The sequence below is a fragment of the Accipiter gentilis genome, chromosome W (genome assembly GCF_929443795.1).
Source record: "Accipiter gentilis chromosome W, bAccGen1.1, whole genome shotgun sequence".
Taxonomy (NCBI): Eukaryota; Metazoa; Chordata; class Aves; order Accipitriformes; family Accipitridae; genus Astur; species Astur gentilis.
Window position 1 is genome coordinate 1,100,388 of NC_064918.1, and position 12,270 is coordinate 1,112,657.

Below are 12,270 nucleotides of genomic sequence, written 5' to 3' on the forward strand. Positions count from 1 at the left end.
CAACGATCACCCCCAGGCCAACTCCCCCCAGTTTATATACTAGATGTGATGTCACATGGTATGGAATACCCCGTTGGCCACTTTGGGTCAGCTGCCCTGGCTGTGTCCCCTCCCAACTTCTTGTGCCCCTCCAGCCTTCTTGCTGGCTGGGCATGAGAAGCTTAACAATCCTTGCCTTAGTATAAGCATTACTTAGCAACAACTGAAAACATCAGTGTGTTATCAACATTATTCTGATACTAAATCCAACACATAACACTATACCAGCTACTAGAAAGAAAATTAACTCTATCCCAGCTGAAACCAGGACAGTGAACAACTCTTGAATGAACTTGAAATGAGTTTTCAAATGAAAACTGAAATTTCAGAAGGAAAAAGGTAAACATGGCAGCATGCTTTTAGTTATAAGTACATAGAAACATGGCAGAATGCAGTCAGCATCAGGAGGCTGGATGACTCCTGGAACCTGATGATTAGGCATGACAAGGCTCACTGCAGTTATTAGTTCAAATCAAGCTCCTTTTACTGTTGAACAAGAATTGCAAACATATTGCATTCGATTGATGAAATCATGCACTATAGAGCAGATTGTGAGAACACTTGGGAGTATTCCAGTCAGGACCAGATATTTGCACTAAAATGATTTTAATATTAAAGGCAAAAAACCCCCAAACAAACACTAAAACACACAATCCCCCCCCCTCACAGTCCAATTCACCAAGAACTACCTTTCTTTATCCCTCGTCAGCTAACCATCTGAACAATAAACAGATGAATAAGACTTACTGAACTCAGTGGGATTATTCATAGATGTGAATTTAGGCACAAATGTAAAGTGCACAGTTGGAACAGTGATTTGAAGATAAGGAATGGAACTACCCTGGCTTCAGAGTTGCTGACCAAAGTGATGGCAAAAGGGTAAGCTCTCACAGAGAGGAGGGAAGGAATGCTTTGTAAGCACTGCGCAGACAATAGCCCCAAAATAAACTTGGCCACTGAACTATATCCCTCACTGGTATAATGTGGAGCAGCAAAGCTGAACATGGGTTACCACCACAGAATAATCTGACAGCCCACTAAAATACTCCACTTATGTATTTTTCTAAGCCCTCATAGATGTCATCTGCACAGTCACAGATGTTGCCAGTATTTTCTCATAACATTTTTTTTGGAGCATGATTTGGTTTTCTTAAACAGAAATCTTGTCATAAGCATTAGAGACACAAAATTCCTCCAGGAAGTGTCTTGACAAAAGCTCCATTTTGCCCATATTGACAAGCTTCCACGAATTAAGGAATCTGATGTTGAGTCAACAGTTGATCTTGCTTGATGGAAATGTCAGGGTTCATGTGGCGGTGTGCTCCCCCCCCCCCCCCCCACACCTGACCTGTATTTCCCGTAACCCAGCTCAAGTGATGATAACCACCAGTGGTGGTCCTAATGGATGCATCTGGTCATGTGGATTCAGGGGAGACAGATAACAACACAGTAGCCAAGGGCTAATTTGAACAATGTGCCCACCTAACCACAGTGCTGGTCAATGTCCAACTCAAGCCAAATGTGGAAGAAACTAATATCTGTAGTCGGTATGTAAATATGATTATCAGTCAATTATCTTACTCCATAAATAGTGGACAGCCCAAGGCCCATTGAACTCTCAAGGTTACTCCTTGAGGTTGAGAGATTCCTTATCACAACAGTTTCTCGGTAAGTAATTAATAGCATGACAAACTTTGAAATCCTAACTAAGTGATATAAAGGATTGATTGCACATATATAATGCTTTAGGCATAAACTGTTGACCAAATCTGGGACTAAGTCTGGATCCAGTCACACCTAAACTCCTCTCTGAGAAGGAGTTTAGAACTCAAGGGGGTCCTTTCTGAACCTCATGACTCAATGGGAGGGTCTCCCTGACAGTTTTGTCTGACCCTGTCCTCTATGCAGTAAATTATCAAGTGAACTTTGCCATCAAATCTTGTTAAACCACTGTTGCATTTAATATCAAACTTTGTTAAATTGCTGTTTTATATCAGTAAACTTATTGCTACTTCTCTCTTACGAGTGAAGCGCATCACTCCATCCGTGACAGTCCATTACAGTATCCAGCATAAAAGAAAAAGCAACTATACTGACCTCTCTCTTCAGTCTTGTGGCTTAACTCTTTTTCTTCATCATCGCTGCTGGAGCCCTCTCTTTTCCCCTTCATTTGTTCCAGCTGATCCAAGTTAACCCGTCCAACCAGCTCAAAATTACGACTCACCTTAAAAGAAATGGTTTTGTCAACAATAAACACCATCATCAACTATTGAAAAAAACAACCCACCAACAAGGCTATAGGCTGAAATGGGAAATTTATCAGGCACCTAGTCAAATTAATACTCATTTCCCTTCAAACACAATTACATTCACTGTTAATGATTCTTCTTTCCTTTTTTATACTGAATTTCTCCATTTTGCTTCTCAAAATGATCCTATTATTTGAGAAGCTTCCCTCATTTTGAGGTATTGAAAGTAAAAAATCAAAGCAATGCTAAGCACTCTGTTGTATCCCCCCTCTCATGGGAGTGTAAAACTGATAGGGTCAAGCATCACTATTGCACACCATCACTGCAGAAAAATCCTTTGTGAATGCTTTATTCAGCTTCATGTGTGTAAAGATGGGACCTGAGTGACCACTTCGACAGGCAGAGCCCAAGTCATCAACTGTTCTTATGGATTTTTGCGGGTGGGGGGCATGGAATGGGGGAGTAGCTGCCCTGGTGTTGGTTTTCCACAGACTGAGTCCCTTTGAGAGTATCTGTTCCACCACGGAGCACCTCCTACTCCTCTGTTGTTTCCCCCGATTCCCTCCTCGTCTCAGTTTCCTTGTTCTCTCTGCATTCCCACTTACCGTCTCTGTCATTTACTGCCCTTTTTTAACGTTTTCACAGAGGCACCACCAGCTTCAGTCATGGGCTCAGCTTTGGCCAGTGGTGGGTCCATTACTGAGCTGGCTGGAACCATCTCTGTCCGACACAGGGCAGCCCGTGAACCCCCTCCACAGAGGCCTCCCCTGCAGCCCCCCCCTCCCTGCTACAAAAACCTTGCCACGTCCACCCAATACAAGCATATAACTGCTGGTTTTGGCTGGGATAAATCAGGACAATAACTTAAGACAGTACACATTGTGAGAAGAGATCAGGAGCTGCCCTGTGCCAGACAGAGCCAATTCTAGCCAGCTCCGCAATGGACCCATGGCTAGCTAAAGCTGAGCCAATCAGTGAAGCCAGTGGTGCCTCTATGATAACACATTTAAGGGTAAAACACTACATGGCAGTGTGAGGAGTGAGGAAAAAAGTGTGAGAAACAACCCTGCAGACACCAAGGCCAGAGAAGAAGGAGGGGGAGGAGGTGCTCCAGGCACCAGAGCAGAGATTTCCCTGCAGCCTGTGGAGAGGACCACACCGGAGCAGGTAGATATTCCCTGAAGGAACTGTGGCCCATGGAGACCCCACGCAGAAGCAGGTTCTCCTGACAGGAACTGCAACCTGTGGAGAGGATCCATGCTGGAGCAGTTTGTGAAGGACTGTGTGCCCTGTGGGAAGGACCCTATACTGGAGCTGAGGAAAAGTGTGAGGAGGAAGGAGTGGCAGAGAGGAACTGTTATGAAATGACTGCAACCCCCATTCCCGATATCCCTTCCACCACTCGGGGTGGGGGGAGAAGGTAGAGGAGTTGGGAAAGAAGGAGTGAAGTTGAGCTTGGGAAAAATTGGCTGGGGTGGGGGGGAAGTTGTTGAAGGTTGTCTTTGTTTCTCACCATTGAACTCTATTTTAATTGTCAATAAATTAACTTAATTTTCCCCAAGTCAAGTCTGTTTTGCCCCTGACTAATTGGTAAGTGATCTCCATGTCTTTATCTTGACCCATGAACTTTTTCATCATATTTTCTCCCTGTACTAGTTTTGCCTTGGACAGAAATAATTTTCTTCATAGTAGCTAGTATGGAGCTATGTTCTGGATTTGTGCTGAAACAGTGTTGATAAAACAGGGATGTTTTAGTTATTGCTGAGCAATGCTTACACAGAATCAAGGCCTTTTCTGCTTTTCACATTGCCCCACCAGTGAGTAGGCTGGGGGTGCACAAGAAGTTGGGAGGGGACACAGCTGGGACAGCTGACCCCAGCTAACCAAAGGGATATCCCACACCATATGAGGCCATGCTTAGCAATAAAAGCTTTGGGAAGAAGAAGGAAGGGGGGGATGTTTGGAGTGATGGCGATTGTCTTTCCAAGCAACCATTACGCATGATGGAGCCCTGCTTTCCTGGAGATGGCTGAACACCTGCCTGCTAATGGGAAGTAGTGAATGAATTCCTTATTTTGCTTTGCTTGAATGCACGGCTTTTGCTTTACCTATTAAACTGTCTTTATCTCAACTCACAAATTTTCTCACTTTTACCCTTCTGATTCTCCCCCACATCCCATTATGGGGAGAGTGAGCAAGAGGCTGTGTGGGACTTAGCTGCCCACTGGGGTTCACCCACAACACTCCCCCTGTCCTGTTTGAGGAGTGGGAGTGAGAGAGTGACTGGGTGGGCCTCTCCCTGCCAGCCAAGATCAACCCACCACACAGTGGCATATCAGCAAATAGCAAGCTACCCTAAATACAGCAGTGTGTTAGTATCATGTTCCTAGAGCTGACAGCTGTGTTGAGGTGCTCTGACTTAACAAGTTACCTACTAGATTTAAGCAAAGGCGGCCACATGCATGGCACTTACTGTGACTCAGCTCATGCAGCAAGCCAATCATGCACCTGAGCCCAGAGAGTGAGCACAAATTAGCCAGCTAACATTTAGAAATTATTAAGGAAAGATAGGGGAAAATAACCCTTACTACTGGCAGTAATCACTTCAGGTTTTTATTGGAGAGAAGGGAGACCCAAGTAGAGGGAAAATCTTCCCAGCCTGATGCACTCAGAGGGGTGGGGAATAGTGCTTCTTTGATCTCCTAGGACCCTTGCTGTGGTCACCAGGAGATGTGCAACAGCTCAGATACCAGTTAAAATGTAGAAAGATTCTCAAATTGCACTAAGGAGCAATAAAGGGACACAAGCATACCAAGCCAACATAAGTTCACAGTGTTAATTTTTAAAATGCAAAAAATTTTGCTGGTATTTTTGACATCAATTTTGTCAATATTTTTTTTTTAGGGGGGGGGCCCCAAAATGTTGTTCAGTCAACAAAGTGTGAACAAGTTTTTAGTGAGAATCAGGCAGCTCAGCTCCTGATAGTTGGATTCAATGAGTTCCCTCCCCACAAACTGACAAAAAAAAATACTCTGTAAATATGCTTCAGTTCTAGAATTTTGCTACTCTCACAGCAACACAGCTGAGAACTACAAAAAACAAAGCAGACAGAAGTCTGTGGAAAGCTTTCTAGTGACTTCTCCAAGCATGGATCAGGTCTTCACTCAGAAGGTTACACACAAACACCAAAGCAGCCTTAACTTAAGCTGTAAGTATAACAAGCTTCTATCTTTCCCTCGTTAAATGTAAACTGGAACGTACTGACTTGTGTTATTAAATATGTATGGCATGTCACTTTGCCCAAGTTGCCAGAGCAATCTTAGACTTTGGAAGCTCCTGTGTCTTAGAGTGTCTGAATCACACAGCCTTAATGTTTCATAACTTAAAAAATCTCACTATATATACAAATGCTTTTTCCAGATAGTTATTGTCTACATTCACTAGTCAGTGAATTCTGGTCAATCTCAACAGCTTTAGAAACCCACAATATTGAATTTCTGAAAAAATACTTGAGAGAAATTGAAGTCCAGCACAGGAGCCTTCTCCAAATTTTGGAAAAAAAATGCGGGTTGGCTATTCAGAGTGGACATGCAAATAAACTAGATATAGCAGTAGATTGTTACAAATTAAATCCCTTTGGATGTTACCTTGTGCTCGTCTCGAAGATGAGTGTCCAGTTCCTCTGTGTGTTTGGTCTCATAGTAGCAGAGCTGACATTTGTAAGGTTTAAGTTCATTGTGCTTCTCTATGTGTTGCTGCAAACTCTCATCACTGGAGCAGGTAAAGGTACACTTATCACAGCGGAAAACAACTCCCTGCAAGTATTTTGACAGTTTGGAACGGCAAACTTCAATGGGAACAACCCGCTCTTCTGTGGGGAGAGGGGAATGTTTATTAAGTTTTAAGAAATAAAAACCATCAGGCAAGCTGTTGAGCTTGTAACATACCACCCACACAAGAAACAGGATCTGCTATTTGTGTATGCAATCCATCTACCGAGCTAAAACTGGACCAACAAAGAAACACAAGAAAATTCCCTTTCTACACAGAGTTAATCCTACGTGACTACAAATGCAGATGTCTTTGCAAATGCAACCACTCATTAGGTGAACAGGATAGGAAGGAGAGATTTGGGGCAGATAAGAGTGTTGGGGAAGGTTTGTGAGACAGAGTAGCAGAGCCTAGGAATATAAAAGCAGACATAAATCAGTCAGACCAAACTCCATTCTGGTTCAATACATGACAGAAGCCAGTAAAATGTGCTAGAACTGTAATAAACAGGGAGCACGTAAGGTGATTCCCAATACATCACCCTCCCAGCTTCTGATTATCAGAGCCGGTATTCTCACCATCACATTTAATGCTACTCACTGTGGGAGTGAGAGGTGGTGTGCAGCAGTATCTTCTCCTGAAGGTGGTTGTGCAGAGATCAGCCAGGGGCAGAAACTTTCAATACACCCTTAGCTTTTTAATAGTTAAGATTAAAAATCCACACATACTTAATTTCATGCTTCCCACAATTCTGAATATGCTACAAGCACGTATTGAAAATGGTCTCACTGAGTTCTTAAACTCTCTACTTCCTTCCTCTCATGCAAAACACACACTTTTAATAGGGCAGCACAATTCATTTCAGTCTTTCTATAGAGCCAGAATCCTGATGTGTGCAACATTCATCCACTGTGGTGGATGCAGGGGAAATCCCAAATTTGACCTTTCAGCAGAGGGTCACCAGAAGATCTTCACTACAGCTTTTGTTACTCAACTGTCCTTTTGAAGTAGACCAATGAAATGTAGTACTATTATTCCTTATGGACTGCAGATTAAAGGAAGAGTTTGATCTTCCTCATGAAGATCATCATTAATGATATCTTCAAACAAACAAACAAACAAACAAAAATAATCCTAGGCCTGATACTTAGAGGGTAAACATGAAGGGTAGGGGACTTGTGTGCATTGACACATCTCTTATAATTTACAGGGAGGCAAGAGCTACAGAATTCATCCATTTGTCTTTGGCCAATGCATAACCCCCACTGCTCATGAGCCTAATTTTCCACAGCCCATCTAAATATTCCACCCTCCTCAGTTTGTTCTCCTCCCCTTTTTTTTGAACATGGAATTTTTCCTATCTCAGAACTTTCTCTTTGTGCACTTTAAAAAGTGAAAGTTTCCCCCAAAGCTATATCTGGGTGAGACCCTGAAAACTTGTGGTTCCTTGCCAGCTAAAGAAGTTATTGCAAAAAAATGCTAAATTGTGTTCATTCAGGGTCCAGTGGGAAAAGGGACAGGGGTTCACATGCTCTAAGAGATAACAGGAATTAAAGCTGTGATTTTGAATGCATAACAAGAGTATTTTGCAAGGTATTTACAGCTCTGTGCAATTTAATTCACTGAAATGAGGTAACTTGTTTTTAAAAGTGAAAAAAATTCCAACAAAAATTTTTTAGAAGAGAAACACTACTTAAAGGATTTAAAAATTAGATTTTTCTCTAGCACATGACACATATTTTAAAAAACACTAAAGCAGGGGATGGTATAAAAGGTTTTATCCACCACTTTGCAGTAATGCACCATCCTAATTAATAACAGTAAAACCCATAATCTCACTGACAATCACCCACACACACACCTGCCAAATCACAGGCAACACAACATAGACTGACTTTCCATCCTGATCTTGGACTTGCCTTATCACCATGGACCTGCTTGGCAATCACTGGATCTGGTTCTGACCTGTGGTTTAACTTCCTGGCTTGTTCTTGGATCTGTATCATTGCTGCAAATTTGCCTGATGATCTGGACTCTTGGTAGAACCTGGCCATCACCTCTGGATCTGTCCTGCTTGCCTTGCTCAGGTACTGTGGGGCTGGGCTCTGGCCAGCAAGGCTCCACCCCTACTGTCCATGTTATCCTCCTCTACTCCCTGGACCCTGGGGAGCAGCTGGCCCTTGCTGCTTCATGACAGTAATGACTTAAAACTTAACTGTGCATGTATTCATGTCAGTGAGCTTTATCCAAACAATTAACTTCAAAATTGCAAAGTCATTTGAATTTAAAACATCATATTTAGCAAGGTGATGCTCTAATAATCTCTGGCCACTTTAATAGCTGTCTCTCATCACCCCCCCGCCCCATATTTGGCTACTCATTTATACACTTATTGTATCTGAGCAACTGGCAAAATTGCGACAAGTGGTAAGTCCTACACGGAAACTGTGAAACTTAGCTTTGGCTTCTGTACACAAATTTCATTAAAGTTCAGCAGTGCCCACAAAGGCTACCATGTATGCACTGTAAAAACATGACATGCTGTGGAACAATTTAGCAAAATGACTGAAGGGACCTCTGCTGCCCCCCCCCCCCAGCATCATCTCTGAAGAAATGTAATCACTGCTTTAGACTGAAACATTTGGGCTATTTGTAATGCACATCTGAGATTAAATAGAAAAGCAATTAATGTACTAAATATTTATAGTATGTAAAGTCAAAGCAGGCATATGTTTTGCTCACAACATGGAAAAAAAAAAGCGTTAACACTTTAAAGCCCTTATATATTAAAGTCTATTCCGGAGAAACAGATGACAGTTCTATGAAATGGAAGGACAAAACAATTATTTCTACCAGGAAAAAAAAAAAATTACTAAAAAACAAATGCTTTGGGGATTATAAACAAGGAGCCCTATTATTGATCTTGGTGGGTTGTGTTCAGTGCTGGAAAAATATTAAGGCATTTCATGTTGGGAAAATTTGCTGGAAAGGATAATAAAAACTAATTGCACTTCCTGGACTAAATGAAAGGCCAACAGCTCTGCTGGGCATAGAGCAGGAGTTCAGTCTCCATTATGGAACTTTCAAGAGCTCACAAGATTTGCCTGTTATGAAAGCCAAGAGGAACTCAAGAGCCAAATCTCTACTCGTTGTTTGCCTGTAAAGTAGCTACTGACTTTGTAATTTCCATACTCACTCCTTGCCTCAGCCCACAAAGGATGAATTGTGCTTGACCAACTGGACTGCCTTCTATGATGAAATAACTTGCTCAGTGGAAGAGAGGAAAACTGTGGACATCATCTACCTTGATTTTTATCATGGTCTTTGACACGGTCTCCAACAACACCCTTGTTGACAAGTGTCGTGGATTAACCCCAGCCAGCAACTAAGCACCACACAGCTGCTCACTCACTTCCCCCCCCCCCCCCCCAGTGGAATGGGGGAGACAATCGGGAAAAAAAAGTAAAACTTGTGGGTTGAGATGAGAACAGTTTAATAGGACAGAAAGGAAGAAACTCATGATAATAATAATGATAATATAATGACAATAATAATAAAAGGATTGGAATATACAAAACAAGTGATGCACAATGCAATTGCTCACCACTTGCCGACTGATGCCCAGTTCGTTCCTGAGCAGCGATCCCTCCCAGGCCAACTCCCCCTAGTTTATATACTAGGCATGACGCCACATAGTATGGAATGCCCTTTTGGCCAGTTTGGGTCAGCTGTCCTGGCTGTGTCCCCTCCCAACTTCTTGTGCCCCTCCAGCCTTCTTGCTGGAGAATGTTGATAACACTGATGGTTTCAGCTGTTGCTAAGTAATGTTTAGACTAAGTCAAGGATTTTTCAGCTTCTCATGCCCAGCCAGCAAGAAGGCTGGAGGGGCACGAGAAGTTGGGAGGGGACACAGCCAGGGCAGCTGACCCAAAGTAGCCAACGGAGTATTCCATACCATATGATGTCATGCCTAGTATATAAACTGGGGGGAGTTGGACTGGGGGGGATTGATGCTCAGGAACTAACTGGGCATCAGTCAGCAAGTGGTGAGCAATTGCATTGTGCATCACTTGTTTTGTATATTCCAATCTTTTTTTTATTGTTGTTATTATCATTATTAGTTTCTTCCTTTCTGTCCTATTAAACTGTTCTTATCTCAACCCACGAGTTTTACCTTTTTCCTTCCGATTTTCTCCCCCATCCCACTGGGTGGGGGGGCAGTGAGTGAGTGGCTGCATGGTGCTTAGTTGCTGGCTGGGGTTAAACCACCATACTTAGTCTAAACGCTACTTAGCAACAACTGAAAACATCAGTGTGTTCTCAACATTCTCATACTGAACCCAAAACATAACACTATACCAGATACTAGAAAGAAAATTAACTCTATCCCAGCCAAAACCAGGACAACAAGCTGGCAAGATTTGGACTGGAAAGATGGACCACAAGATGGGTAGAAAACTGGCGAAACTGAGCCATTAACTACCACGTTTTGAAGTAAGAAAAGTCAGACTGGCAGCTAGTCATGAGTGGAGTTGTTGCAGTACGCTCCCCATCCCCCCAGTAGGAAATGAAACTTCTCCAGGCAGGGAGAAGAGGAAAAAAACCTAAACCCTGGAGGCCACAGGTTGAAAGTTGAACTGGCCAATCGAGATGTGCCAGGTACACTGACACACTGACGTGACCTTCTTGGCCAACAGGGTTTAAAATGACCACAGATCAGATTCGACAAGGGTATAAATGGGGTCCTGCCGGAGGACATGTTGGAATCAGTCTTCCTCGGAGAAGCAGGTCTGCAGTCGGGGGGACTCCCCCTTGGGTCGGGGCACCACCCAAGGTAACTCCTTGAGGGAGAGAGCCCTCATCTTTTAGGTGAGTGATATGCGCATTTTGAGTCATCACTTTTAAATCTCAAGGATTCTTAAGTTGCCTGTGTAGTACTAATTCCCCTTACACCATTGAGCCTGTAGTTCACTACTGTTACTGGGGTTCTAACTAACTTTTACTGAAGAATAAATCTGAGCTTTAACACCTGTTGGATTTGAGTGTGCGTGCATCCATAACATCCTCAGAGGTTGATTCTGGGTCCAGTACAATTCAATATCTTTATAAATTATCTGTATGACAGTATTGAATACACCCTCACCAAACTTGCAGATGACACCAAACTGGGGGGAGAGGTAGATACATGAGAAGGAAGAGCAACCTTACAGAAACCTCGATTGGCTGGAAGACTGGGTCAACAAGAATTGACTGAGGTTTAACAAAGATAAATGTCAAGTCCTGCACCTTGAACAGAATAATCCCAAGCAGCAGTACAGGCTGGGCTCTAACTGGCTGGGGCGGAACTCTGCTGTAAAGTACTTGGGGATCCTGTTGTGCAGCAAGCTGAATATGAGACAGCAGTGTGCCTTCATAACAATGAAGGCAAATGAATCCCTAAAAGGTAGTTATAGAGAGGATGTGTGGTGACAGGACAAGAGGCAATGGGCACAAGTTGCTTCAGGGGCAATTTCATCTGATGTAAGAAAATTCTTCACCATGAAAAAACCCCATTCGAATACGTTATCCAAAGAAGAAATGGAATCTCCCTTGCTGGAAATATTCTAGACTTGGCTTGATAGGGCCCTGGATAACCTAATCTAAGGTCCTGCTTCCAAGAGATGGTTGGACCAGATGATCTCTAGAAGCCCCTTCTAATGGAGACTTTTCTATGATTCTATGAATCAAAGTTAAATCACTCTGAGGAACTGATTGAGCAGAGTAGGTGACACATGACAGAAGGCTCTCAGTGGCAAGCTGGCAACATCCTGCGGGCCATAACACTTAAATAATGTTTTAGGTCAGTAAGAATCAACTTATTTGCTAAGAGGCAAATAGTCTTAATTTCAACTGCATGCAGCCAAATCAGGGACTTGGGATGCCACCATTTTGAAAGCTATAATGCAAGTTAGAGATCTATAACTGTTTTCTCACTTTGCTGGAGGGATTTTTGCATAGGAGAGAAGATAATACAGAAAATGGATCAAAACCTTCAATCTTCTGACTTTATACAATATACTGCTTCCTCTACCTAGAGAACAAATGTGCTTAGACCACAGCTTGGGACTGTCCTTGTTTTATCAATCCAAACAGCTACAAGTAAGGAAGGCTATCTGAGACTGTGCAACATCCCTCAGTCCTGTCCGCACAGCAGCACCTTCTTCTTGTGTAC

General features: G+C 42.8%; 2 protein-coding genes across 18 annotated transcripts in view; both read right to left on the bottom strand.

The window, feature by feature from the left end:
- The window catches only part of LOC126035378 (uncharacterized), a 197,971-nt gene that overhangs the window by 110,108 nt on the left and 75,593 nt on the right, over positions 1–12,270 (bottom strand). The window lies entirely within an intron of this gene.
- The window catches only part of LOC126035235 (zinc finger protein 462-like), a 120,204-nt gene that overhangs the window by 5,921 nt on the left and 102,013 nt on the right, over positions 1–12,270 (bottom strand). For all 17 annotated transcript variants that reach the window (XM_049793487.1, XM_049793493.1, XM_049793488.1 and 14 more), the window contains 2 exons: positions 5,936–6,159; positions 2,137–2,263 (listed from right to left, as the gene is read on the bottom strand). In XM_049793487.1, coding sequence (XP_049649444.1) covers positions 2,137–2,263; positions 5,936–6,159 — 351 coding nt within the window. The remainder of the gene's footprint in view (positions 1–2,136; positions 2,264–5,935; positions 6,160–12,270) is intronic.